This window comes from Haliotis rufescens, unplaced genomic scaffold (assembly GCF_023055435.1).
Source record: "Haliotis rufescens isolate VD_foot unplaced genomic scaffold, xgHalRufe1.0.p SCAF_2, whole genome shotgun sequence".
NCBI classification, from domain to species: domain Eukaryota; kingdom Metazoa; phylum Mollusca; class Gastropoda; order Lepetellida; family Haliotidae; genus Haliotis; species Haliotis rufescens.
The window spans coordinates 30,574,441-30,588,123 of NW_025963890.1; the positions used below are offsets into that span (position 1 = coordinate 30,574,441).

The following is a 13,683-nucleotide window of genomic DNA, read 5'->3' on the forward strand; positions in this document are numbered from 1 at the left end:
AATGTTGGTCATACTTGCCCTTGGTCAAGTAACATTTTTAATAATTTTTCAACCCCTGACAAGGACTGGAATGGGTTCAGAAGACCAAAGAATGCTCTGGCTCCCGCCAATTTTGTCAAAAGGGTCTAAGGACATATTAAGTAATAAATTACACTATAGGATACTCATGTGCACTGCATTTATAAAGTGGATTCAAGTTGACTGGAACTAAATGACTTATTGGCATGAGATGTATTTTGCCCTGTTACTCGGAAACTGCTAGTCCGATTACTTTCACACACTACATGTGCCTGCTTTAGGTGCTTGACATCTTTTGTTCTTTAACTTTGGCCATTGGCCACGTGCTTTGGCAGCCATATTGGATTCAGGGTTTTCATAGTGTGTTTTGGATACACAGGTCTTCAAAAGCATACGACTCTGAATCCACCACATGAAATGCTACCAAACTTTCTGAGATTTGTCTCCGTACATAACACATCAAACATTGATGTATTTGATGGGATAGTAATTAGTTTGGGCCATATTTAATTTTGATTTTGATACCCCCCGGTGTACCATCAACTCATCAAAGACCCCAATCAGCCATAATCCCGTTGTTTATATTACTGGCATCATCCTTTGTTTATGCCACTGACTTCATCGACGATTGTCATCACTACCCTTGTGTGTACATAACAGGCTTCACTACTCCAGTATAACAATATCTACTCTTCTGTATAAACATTGCCTCCTACTTCTATAGATACTTGTCAACCACACTCTGTATATCACTTGCTTGATAACGGTGTTAGAACCTACACCGAAACATCACTCTTAATTGTAATAAAGAAGTTGTTCATCCATAAATTCTTATCCTTACTTAGTACTCCAACTTCTAAATGCCTATCAAAGAAGTCTGTGAAATATCAAATTATTAAATTACATTATACAATACTCTTATTCACTGTATTATAAAGTGGATTCAAGTAGGCTAAAACTGAATGACTCAGTGCTTCTAAAAATCATAGAGCCTGACATCGCTGCCCGTAGCTATATCTATTATTTATTATTATTCTGGCGTTTTTTGTTCCAATCATAACTCAAGAAGTACAGCTCAGAATCTCTTCAAAATTGGCACCAAGATTCCCAATGTCCTGAAGCAGATACCTAAAAAATCCCAAGGCCGTAGGCCCAAAGACCAAGGGCAGATAACCAAAAAACAAATAATTTTTTTTAAGATGTATGGTGCCCTATTCCTCCCCAACCGCTTGTCCGATTACTTTCAAAACTGTCATGTGTCTGCTGCTTTAGGTGCTTGACATTTTTTGTTCTTTAACTTTGGCCTTTGGTCACGTGGTTTGGCAGCCATATTGAATTCAATGTTTTCACGTTTTTTTTCAGGTAAATGTCTTCAAAAGCATATGACTCTGAATCCACCACATGAAATGCTTCCAAACTTTCTGAGAATTGTCTCCATACACAACAAATCAAAACTTAAATAGCTGTTTTTTTATATCTTTTTTAGTTGAGGTCATATTGGATTTTGATTTTGATCATTTTTTTCACAGACATTTTACTTTAAAGATCATATCTTGTTAGGTTCTTCACAGAAACAACTGAGACTTTACATTAAGTTACTTAGTCATATGAACCTCATTTTTTGTGCTTGGCTGTATGCTAAAAGTAACAATGCTTGGTTGTAATATTTAAAAACAGATTTGAGTGCAAATGCTGAATGAAGCACTCGTAAATCTAGGTAGTTAGGATTATCTCCCTTTGACTGTCGACTACCCTTGAAGATGAGGGTTAGAATTGGTCTTTAGCAACCCATGCTTGTCTTGAGAGGCGATTATCGGGATTGGGTGGTCAGGCTCCCTGACTTGCGGTTTCTTACTTTTGATGGCATTGGTACAAGCCAACCATATGCGGCTTCGAACATGGACGGCGTGTGAAATGGGTGTAGAACATCCCGGGACGTTCTGGGACACGTCAGTGTCGTAGGGGCGATGTTTCGCAAGCGTTTCCTTACTTTTGATGGCGTCGGTACAACCAAACCATTTGGGGATTCGAACATGGTTCAGGTTCATGGAAACAGGTTCAGCACTTTGTCTAAGCAATGCAACAATAACCCGGAGTCCTGGCGAAGTCAGAACACTAATCCGTTTGACTGTAGCTCAATGGACAAGGGAGCTACACTCTTTTTTCTCCCAGACTATTTGACATCCTGCCACAAACTGCAATACATCAGACCTCTGAACACTTGTATCTCAGAAACTACTGGTCCGATTTCGACCAAATTATGTGTATCTTGTAAGGTTCTTTAAAGAAACTATTGAAAGTTTGCATGAAGTTAGTTTCACATATGTACCTCGTTTTTTGTTCTTGGTAGCATGCTAAAAGTAACACCGCTTAGTGGTAATATTTGATTTCAAAATTCTGAGAATGAAGTTCTAGGTAAGATTATCTCCCTCAGAACGCTAATCCATTTGAGTGTAGCTCAATGGACATGGGAGCTACGCTTATTTTTCTCCCAGACTATTTGACCCCAGCCACGAAATTGCCATACAGCAGACCTCTGAACACTTGTATCTCGGAAACTACTGGTCCGATTTCGACCACATTTTGTGTGTGTATGCAGAGTGGGATCGTCTAGATTATTATTGTAATTATATTGTCCATTTGTGTCATAGAGTAACAGTTTAAAACAATAAGCCACTCCCCGCGATTTCCACTTAAGCATAATAACTGCTCCCTTAGCAGGGATTTCTGGGAACCTCCGGCTGTCTGCTTCCGCCATGTATACTGAGTCTAATTAAAAACTTCACATTTTTAAAAGTAATCCCATATATGATATACAACGGACAAATGTATCAGAGAAGGTAATCTTTAATCATTAATGTCCAAAGAAGGATTTTAATAACGGTGGTAACCATAATTTGTTCCAAGCACCTACGGTATTCGGTAATAACATCAACAGTTTAAATCATAAGTCCCAAGCAAGAGAATCAGATGGCACACAGGTTCAGTAGCGTGTATGGCCACCATGTGCGTTGACAACTGCCACACAACGCCTCCGCATGGACCTTGTGATGCTTATGAACACATGATTGGGAAGACGACGCCATTGTTGCTGCAAAATGGTGCCAAGATCTTGCAAATTCTGTGGTTGGTTCTGGAGAGTGCGCAGACTTCTGCCAAGAGCATCCCAGATGTGTTCGATGGGATTGAGGTCGGGAGACCTTGACGGCCAGTCCATGATGTTGACTCCCGCATTCTGAAGGAAATTCCATGTCAAAATTGCTGTGTGGGGTCTGGCATTATCGTGTTGGAAGATCAAACCGGGTCCATGTGCTGCCATAAAAGGCAGATGTTCTGGTGCCAGTACCTTGTCGCAGTAAGCAGCAGCGTTGAGGTTGCCACGGATGACAAGAAGCCTGGAACGTGCATTGCCACAGAAAGCACCCCACACCATGACACTTCCGACTTGAAATCTGTCAACTTCCTGTACACAACTCTGGGCGTAACGTTCATGACGGCGCCTCCACACCCTCGCGGGCGGTCGGGTAGCCTAGTGGTTAAAGCGTTCGCTCATCACGCCGAAGACCTGGGTTGATTCCCGACATGGGTACAATGTGTGAAGCCCATTTCTGGTGACCCCCGCCGTGATATTGCTGGAATACTGCTAAAAGCGGCATAAAACCATACTCACTCCACACCCTCGCCCTACCATCAGCAAATCGAAGATTAAATCGGGATTCATCACTGAAGACGACTTGATTCCAATTCCTCTGGGTCCATCGTAAGTGTCGCTGTGCCCACAATTGACGTTGACGTCTGTGTAATTGAGTCAGAATTGGCCCGCAGTATGGCCGTTGTGCTTGAAGGTGAGCAGTTCTCAGACTGTTTGCGCACTCAGTCTACCCCTAAACAGTTCATTTCTGGTTGATGTAGCCGTCAAAAATCGGTTACGGAGGTGACGTAAGACAATCTGACGATCCTCTGCATGTGATGTCACACGTGGTCGACCTGGCCTAGAGCGATCAGTGGTGGTACCAGTTTGCTGTAGACATGTCTGTAAATCATAAACAGTCCGTCGACTACAACCCATCGTCCTTGCAACTTCAGCTACAGACGTTCCCGTCTGCAACATGCCGATGGCACGTTCACGTTGCACATTTGAAAGGCGTGGCATGACAAATGGCCGTAAAGACTTTTGTTTTCTTGTGTTTTTCTTTTTTTGCTAATGACTGCTAACAAGTGGCTGAAAACGTGCTGTATTATGGCCACGTGAACAGTTGCACGTGAAAAAACACTTTTGCCACAATAGTGCTGTGCACAGGATTTTGATCGATTCACCTGCACAAAAACGGGTGTTATCTGAAGACAATTCGTGGCCATTACTGTTTAAATACACAATAAGGGCCCACAGTGATAACTGGTCAAAATGTTAAAATTTTGGCTATTTTGGCTGTTCTATCTTTTGACGGCTTTGGTAAAAGTAAACCATGTTAGGATTTAAACATGGTTGAGGTCAGAAATGTGCTCAGAATACCCTGGGATGCTCCAAAACATGCCAATGTCGTAGCAGTGATATGTCACAACCAGTGCTAAATCTTTGATGACGTAGGTACAAGCAAACCATTTGAGGATTTGAAAATGGTCGAGGTCTGAAATGGGTTTAGAACATCCTGGGACACTCCTACACACCCCATTTCAGTACGGTGGTATGCTGCAAGCAATTCCTTAATTTTTATGGTATTGGTACAAGCAAACCATTTCAGGATTCGAATATGAAAGAGCACAGAAATAAGTTATGAACACCCAAGGATGCTCCGGCACCCACCAATTTCGCCAAAACGGACCAATGAAATATAAAAATTATTAATTACATTATAATTATCATCATCATCATAACAAAACATCTAACAGTTGTCCCTCATAGTAGCAGTGACAGAATTTCTATGATTATATTGCTTTTTATTTGCAAATTAACCAAAAAAGATTTTGATTATTGCAAATGTTTTCTTTCCAGATTGAAGATATAAATTAATTTGAGTCAAGACTTCACAGGCAGCAATTAGACAAGATGGGCATTTTGCTGGGGAAAACTATGGACGAGAATCTCAAGAAGCAGCAGGAGTTTATGTTGAAAACATCAGTGATTCAGGTGATGTCAGTGTTGAAAATATCAAGATATAGCATATGTATGTGTTGAAATCATCATTGATTCAGGTGATGTCAGTAGTCATTGCTGATCCAGGGGCATGGTGCTGTCTACTATATTTTATCCTTGTCATGGACCGATCTCATTCAAATGTAATCTTTTATACCAATACAATACCTCTGCGTTAAGATCTGAGGACACCTTCATGGTAGGTCGTTGTCGGGTGAACTTTCCAAATAACCAAATTTTTTAACTTATCCTGCATTACTCCTTAAAGGGGAAGTGTACACGAAAAAAATCACTTTCTTTCTTATTTTAAACAAAACACAATTTTAGAATTAGTTAGTATCAGTGTTTGAAAATATACACTCATTTTTCTCACCTTGAAAGTAGGAAGCTCACAGTCAATGTGAAAATGTTATGCCGTTTTGAGGCCTGCCTTTCCGAGCTTAACAGGCCTGAGTTATCCCCCTTAGATTATGCCGTAATTGGTGCCAATTTGACTGGGTCCCTATCTTGTCACAACGCAAAAGATATCAAGTACCAGTTTATTGTGAGACAACATGGCATCCGATACATTGCCTGGTCCGAAGAAGTTCCCTTGACCCTTCAAGAAATCGCAAAACCATATGCTTTTGAACCAAAACGAGCAAGCTTCGCGGTATGGAAACGATGAAAATCAAGTGGAAAATATAGTTGCAAGCAACGATGCGGGCTCCAAAAGATATCAAATATAATTGCTGTTGCTTGTTTACATTCATGGAAGTGCATTTCACATTATCTCACTTTGGTTATACAGAGAACTAAACCAATGAAAATGAGTTTTTAATGGCTCAAGGTGATTACTTTTAAGACAATTATCCCAGTTGACTCATAAGTCACTTCCGGTATCGGGAAGGATATATGCACTACTGTACACTCTTATACATATCATCTATCCTGAGTGCCCATTGAAGCAATTAGTATTTAGGTGGTTATGGATCATGTGTTCACAGTTTGTATTAACCGAGAAAGGCGATGGGGTCAAACGCAAACAAAAGACCTGATGAACAATGCAGTTTACTGAATGCATTGACTGGTACAAGTAGGTCAATCACCGCGATATAGCGTTACTGCTGTCTGGCTATAGTGTTACAGTGGCTGGCTGGTCCTTGTCAGTGCCGGGTGAAGCAGGGTTGGGGTGGTTATACACAATATGTTCAAAGTTTATTTGTCCATGGGGCCATACCATCGATGCACCTTCGGACATAGCCAAATCAGCATGTTGACATATTGTATGAACATGCTTTCTATAGATAAGTATGTCTCTCTGCCGCTAGTGAAATTGGTAAAGCACCAGTTCACCAGGGAATAGGACACAGAATCACAGAACAGACGTCACGTTGTCATGTATTATGTAAAGAAATAAATATGCCTTTTTGAGATGATAGCATTTTCAAACAACAAACAGGGTTTGTTTGTAAATTTTACTATACAGTCATGATGAGCAAACAAAGCCACATATATAAGTTCAGGCACTGTTTATATATTATATTTTGTCATGGAATAAGAATGGAGGATTTTGCAAATATTATATGTAACATTGCTATCAAATGCAAATAAATGTATTGAAAAGTACATTTCAAACCCGCGTCATTGGATTTTTGTTTGTTGGTTGTTTATATATACTGAACAACAAAAGTTTCCGTGACATTGAATAAGATTTAATGCAAAGTTATGTTTTTTACCAAATCTGAAACAATTTTGGTTTGCAACAGGTAAAAGACTCCTGTAAGTATTCAAATGGTTTAATTTTCCATACTGACTTCGGAAAATGCGTGATTTCATAAAAAAAACATGAACATGCCAAAATGTCAATTTACAAATCAATAGCATGTGTGTCCACCTCTGGGTGTGATGCAAGCAACACATCTTCATCTCATGGAATGGACCGGGCATCGCACATAGTCCTGTGGGATATCTGTCCATATCTGCTCGAGCATGTTTTGAAGTTCCTGGAGTGTCTGTGGAACACGTGGTTGACGTCGAAGTCGCCGATCGATCTTATCCCACATGTACTCGATTGGTGAAGGATCAGGGGAGCGAGCTGGCCAGGGGATAACATTCACCACTGAAAGTGTGCTTGACGGTGGTTTCCTGTCCAAATGGAAGGTCTGGCGGGTCTTCTGGCGACAATCCCTGCACATCTGAGGCAACGATGTACGGTTTGTGAAGATATTCATCAAAGGCCAGGGATGCTTCTTGCAGTCACTGTTGCTGGCTGGAATCGATTTCGTAGATGTGTTGTTCGAATCCAGTTGTCTTGTTGATTATTGGTTAAGCGTGGCCTGCCACCCCGAGGATGGTCTCTGACTGCATTCTTTTGTTGCCAGCGTTGCCATAAACACCAAATGGTGTTTCTGTGGATGTTAAATTGTCTTGCAACATCACATTGACTCGATCCTGATTCAAGCATAACAATGGCTCGCAGACGCTCATTTTCGGACAGGCATGGCATTTCGTAATGTTGGGTAATTTTGTTATTTTTCTGAGTGGTTGTTGTCAGGACGATGCTAAACAATGCATCTGGAATCCCGTTAACGCACATGTTTTTATACCCATTCTTTGGTAGTGAAATGCATGGGGCTTGCATAAAAGTAAACTTTTGCATGGAATGGATGCTTTTCTGTAGCAGTTGCGTTTTTGTGACTTGATTCCATACATGTACTACAATATTGAAAACCAAACTTTGCTTGTTTGAAAATACACTAAAATATTGGTGTCACAGGAACTTTTGTTGTTGCGTATATTTACATTTTGTTTGGAGGGAAATAATGAGATAGTTTTTAGTTCCAAATAAAAAAGATAAATCAAATGAAAACAGTTATCACTATCCCCCGCCACTGGGCACATTAGAACTTTGTTCATATAGTAGTGAATATACACAACATTGAAAAACAAACTTTACTTGTTTGAAAAATACACTAAAATATTGCTGTCACAGGAACGTTTGTTGTTGAGTATATATACTTTGTTGTGATTTTATGCATATATTGAAAATGGCGGGGCTATTGATGACTTTGTCTTCTCGTTAAACTCAAGGTCCACACTGTCTCGAAAATATTGACAGCTATTACTATCTTGACCTTATTATGTTCACTACTTGTAAAGCCAAAGCTAACATATTAAAGCATATACTATCTTACAAAACTGAATCATCCAAGGGGCCACAAATAAACTTAAAAGGTAATACAGCTTTTGGACCTAATCAGCTTATCACTAAATACTTCATTCAGAATTAGATGCTGCAATCATTATAAAATGGGATGGACATTGTTTTAGTTTTAGAAAGGATCTCTATGAGATTCATAAACACATCCGACATTGGTGATCTGTGTATTGTTGAAATGGGTAAACTATTTATACATGGAAATACTGCATTAGATCCAGCCGAAAACATTAATGCTGTCTCTCTGGTTCTGTTATGCGTTTTACACACAACTGGAAAATCCATAAAGAAACAGTCTATAGAAATCACTTCCGTGGAAACATGAAGTGAACACATTACCTGAAGTTATGACACGTACGTGAAAAGATAGGAAAATATTCGGAGAGTACAGCGATATGAAACTTTCAGTCACAAACTCACCTCAATGATTTATGAAGGAGGTGTTCTATGGAGGCGTGATGTAGGGTCATGTTTTGACTGTAGGACCCCACACGTGGCTTTCCGATGAAACCGCTACCAGCAACTTCATTAACCCGCTATAGCGCTTCCGCTGTCTCACTATACCCTTACCGTGGCTCAAGCTCCAATATGCACTGGACTGACCTATCCACATAGGTCAAAGGCAAACTGACACAAATTGACACATGCATATGCAATTCTTGGTTTATTTCATGGTGCTTCACTATTGACATTGTGTATTGTGAATTCTCGCCAATTACTGTAACGCAGATATGACATCACATCATCAAGCTACATCACTCGCGCGCGAGAAAATCACCTTGTCGCCTTGTTGAGAATACCACGTTCCAAGATAGCCACATCAAACAGAATGCCATTCGAATAACTCGAGTTGGTCACAAATGACAAAATGCGCGCCCATGATTTCTATAGTCCGTTTCTCCACGATGCATGCGCATGTTTCTATAGCTAGGATTAAATAGAACTGCCAAGCTGCTTCAGCTTCCACATGCATCCGAGAACACAAATATGATGTTGATTAGTAATACAAGTTGCAATGTTTTCCATGCAGAACCATTGAAGATACGAGCTTCACCGAAAATATATTTCTATAGTCCGTTTCTGCTTGCGTTGTCCACCAGACTCGACCTGGGAAACAATGCAGTGCCAGTTGCCGCGCTGAAGCCTATCGCCGTCTCGTTATACGGTTACCGTGACTCACGCACCAGTGGGCCCAATTTACACATCCCCATTGATATTAGGGAAGCAGATACATTATATCTTCTAGGTGTGTATTGGCCAATGGGGTCAGTCAGTGCACAACCTTGCATTACTGGCGAGAATACAACTTTCTGACTTTCACAACATCACACCACAGACATCACCGGGTCGGGACTAATTCAAGAAAAAAATATGCCTATTGGAGAAAGCCGTTCTTAGTCAGTGTTATGAGTAGATTGAAATGCTATAAACAGGGCTTATTCCGAAATCTTACTGCAGCTTCTTTCACTGCTTCTAAAATAGATTTCTATAGTCCGTTTCTTCTTGCGTTCTTCACCAGCAGTATGTACACTGTATCTCACTAACACTGACAACTGATCCCGGTACTCAACAGCGGATAAACACAATCGCGGTTCACTGCAAATTATACACAAAGCCTACATAGTTGTTTATGAAATCCACAAACCTATACTACAGGTTTACTGACAATACTATAGCGTATAGCGTCAAGAGAAAGCAAGCTTCTTTCAGTGTCTTTACTGAACAAGTTTGAAGTGTCATAAAATATCATTGTTTCCCCCACAAAATGATATTTGCAGAGTCAGATCACAGTTTGGTGTATGTTGGACTTGGGATTTTGTGAATGCATTTCAATATCGAACTGCATATTTCAATACTAAAGAGTGCATAGTCAGACAGTTATTCGATGATCTGGTGAGGTACAATAGGTTGAAATATGTTGTTATAGATGAATACTGTTTCATTTTTCTCTTCGTAGCCTTCAATGCGATGGACAAGCCCAGTCTACATACACACACGAAATTTGGGCGAAATGGGCCCAGTATTGGCCGAGATATTAATGTTTAGAGTTCTGCCATATGACAAGTTCCCTTTTTAACACGCTCTAGGTTTGTTGTCCATTGAGCTACAGTCAAACGGTTTGGTGGTCTGGATTTGCCAGGACATAAGGTATCAGGAAAACACTTTTGACATAAGTATGTTTTCTCGGAAGTTGGTAGTATGGTACTTGGACACAAAGTATGGAAAGTTTGGAAGTTTTTGAGCTGGTAGTTTGAGCTGAGCAGATTTTGAGAGACAAGTACTGAGAAAAATGGTAAAAAAAGGTGCCAAAACCTTTAAATCCAATATGGCTGCCAAACGGTGTGTTGTAGCTACCATGGTCCTGCAGTACAAAATGATGGGCATCTGATTGCGCTGCCACATGGCAAATCATGAAGTCATTGGGCAATTAGTTTCGAAGATTATTGCTGCTGAAGTTGAAACTTTGATGAGTTATCTACCCTTAGCCATTGGGCCTATGGCCTTGGGTTTTTGCTGGTATCTGCGTCACGTTTGTGCCGATGTTGCTGTCATTTTTGGAGCCATTCTGGCCACTAGTTGTATTTGTAGGTCTGGTACAAAAAACGGCGGAATAATAATAAACATAACGATTACAATAGGGCTCTACAGCCTTCAGGCTGGAGCCCTAATAATAGGCATTTTAGCCGTTTTGACCCCTGGAACGGGTAGCGAGACCAAAAACCTTTCCCAAGGTCAAGGTCACCAAGGTCACGGTGTCAAGGTCATTTAAGTAGTTAAGCAAAAATACCTATTTTTGGAGAGCTCTGACACGGTTGTATTGGCCTCTATGGTGGAGGTTTATGCTTTGCCCATCTCATACCATCCACCCGCAGTTACCACCCCTGTCCAAGCCAAGCCATTCAACCGCATACCGCTAAATAAAGAACAGTGACTTTCTGTCATCTACAGGGAGAATGTCATGTGAAACCATGAATGAGACTGTCCCTTCCATCCACAGACAAGTTGTTTTGGAAACTCGCCGCCATATGGCTATCTGACTGACGGGAGAGACATTCAAATTTGGATTGCAAATTTTAGAATTGTATCTAAATGCAGACTTATTCCACTATCTGTACCATTCTTTTAGACAGTATGCATTCCTATGACCCTTGTGCAGGGACCAGAAAATTATTATCATGAAATATTAGGTACCTATTAGGTTTGTAATAGTTCCACAAATTGTATTTGAACATGTTGAATGTTGTTCTGCTCTTCGTCCAAAGACAGTTGGTGCCATACTGGGACGACACCTCTCCTCCCTCTTTTATACCCGCATGCTGGCCTTAAGTGATTTTGATTGGACTATGCATAGACTGGTTAGTCCAGTCAAATTGTCACCAATTTCAAATGGTTGATAATACATACAGGGGTTACTGTGTATCTAAGTTCAAAAAGTTTTGCATGGTACATTTATTGGTGCATTCAGGAAAGTTCAGTGATGTGATCTGTTTTCTCCATGCCTTTGGTTTCTCCATGCCTCTTCAACCCATCTCATGTATCATATTTTACCAGTCCCTTCATTAATCTGCTGTAGATGGAGCGCCAAATACAGATGCAGAACCAAATGCGAGAGCGGATGATGGCCATGCAGATCGCAAGAACACGGGACATTTTTGTGTGGTTTGGTTCCTTCTACACACTGGCCTCTCTCGGAATGATTGCAGGGTTTGTATAAAAAAGACGCACTAATTGTTTATTCGGTGGTCTCATTAGTAGATAAACTTTGTGTGTTTCCTTTTTTAGAGTTTTCAAACTTTGATTTGTCACCTGTAAATTTCATTTGAAACTGTTTGTTTTTACGTATTTATTGCCATTTTACAAAAGTTTTGTCCAACTATAATCATGGAAGCTGGCTTTTAGAATGCTTTTACACCTATAACAAAAACAGTTTAACCTTAGTGTCAGGTATCATAACAGTTTGAAACCTTTAAATTGGAAACACACAGGTTTATCTCTATTCTACCTTGACACAGTGCCAAAACAAATACAAACTCTTTGATTTTAGTGGCAATGGTAAGTGATTGGCATCGAACTTGCAGACCTTTGTAAAGTTTTGTTGTATAAGGGACTGGTAGTGTATTAAGGGAGGCGAGAATGGTTTTAAGATTGTATCATATTTTGCTGACACAACAACCCAAATAGATGTAACATTTTTTCATGACAATACAAGTCCTAACTAAAATGTCATGATCCCATGACTATACGACGCTTGTTTTTGAGAAGCTTCACCTGCCACCTGTGCTCTCCCCCCTCCATGTCCTTCATGAAGCTAGATGCCTCCACAGTCAAGGCGAAATGCAAGGAGGCTGCTAAGAAGAAGGTGGACTCGATCTTATCTGCCATCAAGGAGACTATCTCTATTCCATTCAGATCCAGCCTTGGGGTTCCATATCAGCACTCTTGAGAATTCATTCGCCGTAGAGCAGGCCCCCATGGAAGAGTTGATAAACACACGTCTAGCAGCCATCAGAAGTCGATAAACTGAAGAAGTTGCAGGCTCAGAAGTCTTCCCTGGCCAAGAGGCCACACAGGGTTAAGCAGTCAACACCCAGATCACGACTTCCTGACGATCACAAGGGTAGTGGCAAGCACACCTTACCCACTCGACCTGCCGAGCCGCCAAAGATACCCGGATCCTGTTAGACCAAAATTGGACGATGACACACTTGTATATGAGCCCATGGAACCATGGCACCGGAGTCGGACAGAGAGGCCCCTGATTAAATGGCCACATCACCTCCGTGGGAATATGGACCAGTGTTATCCTACGTGTGTATGATGGATGCCATATATCATGCCGACTACACAGCCACGGACGGAACAGTCACCTCCTCCGGAAATGCCCGAATATGGTGGATGCCATACTCCGTCCTCGACATCTCTACCGTTGCCAAGCTATACCAGCAGGATCCTTGACCAAATGAATGAAGCTGTGTCACGATGACCGGCTTCCCCTCCTGACTATGAGGAAGAAATTGTATCAGACTCATGCATCACTGTTCGCGGTGACACAGGCACTGGATGACAAGTTTAGGAAACTGAACACGATGCCACCTCTATCAACGTCCTTTGATGATGTCCCGGCAGAAACACCAATGTCCATCCAAACGGACCATTTGGACTCATCTACAGTCTGCTGGATGCGATCGTCCGCATGCAGGAGGACATGTTATCTACACAGGTCTGGAGTGCCTCCCAGCTCCTATGGCTTCAACGTCAACAACTCCTGATGATGATGATTTGTTTCTCCCCCCTCCAAGCATCGCAGATCCTATCGGCCGGGCTTTGTCTA

At 41.1% G+C, this 13,683-nt stretch overlaps 1 protein-coding gene across 4 annotated transcripts in view; it reads left to right on the top strand.

The window, feature by feature from the left end:
• Positions 1–13,683, top strand: part of LOC124118581 (plasminogen receptor (KT)-like) — a 94,887-nt gene that overhangs the window by 20,456 nt on the left and 60,748 nt on the right. For 3 of the 4 annotated variants that reach the window (XM_046480765.2, XM_046480768.2, XM_046480766.2), the window contains 2 exons: positions 5,012–5,146; positions 11,926–12,056. In XM_046480765.2, the coding sequence (XP_046336721.1) occupies positions 5,066–5,146; positions 11,926–12,056 (212 nt within the window). In that variant the 5' untranslated portion in view covers positions 5,012–5,065. The remainder of the gene's footprint in view (positions 1–5,011; positions 5,147–11,925; positions 12,057–13,683) is intronic. The other variant, XM_046480767.2, reaches the window with a different exon arrangement.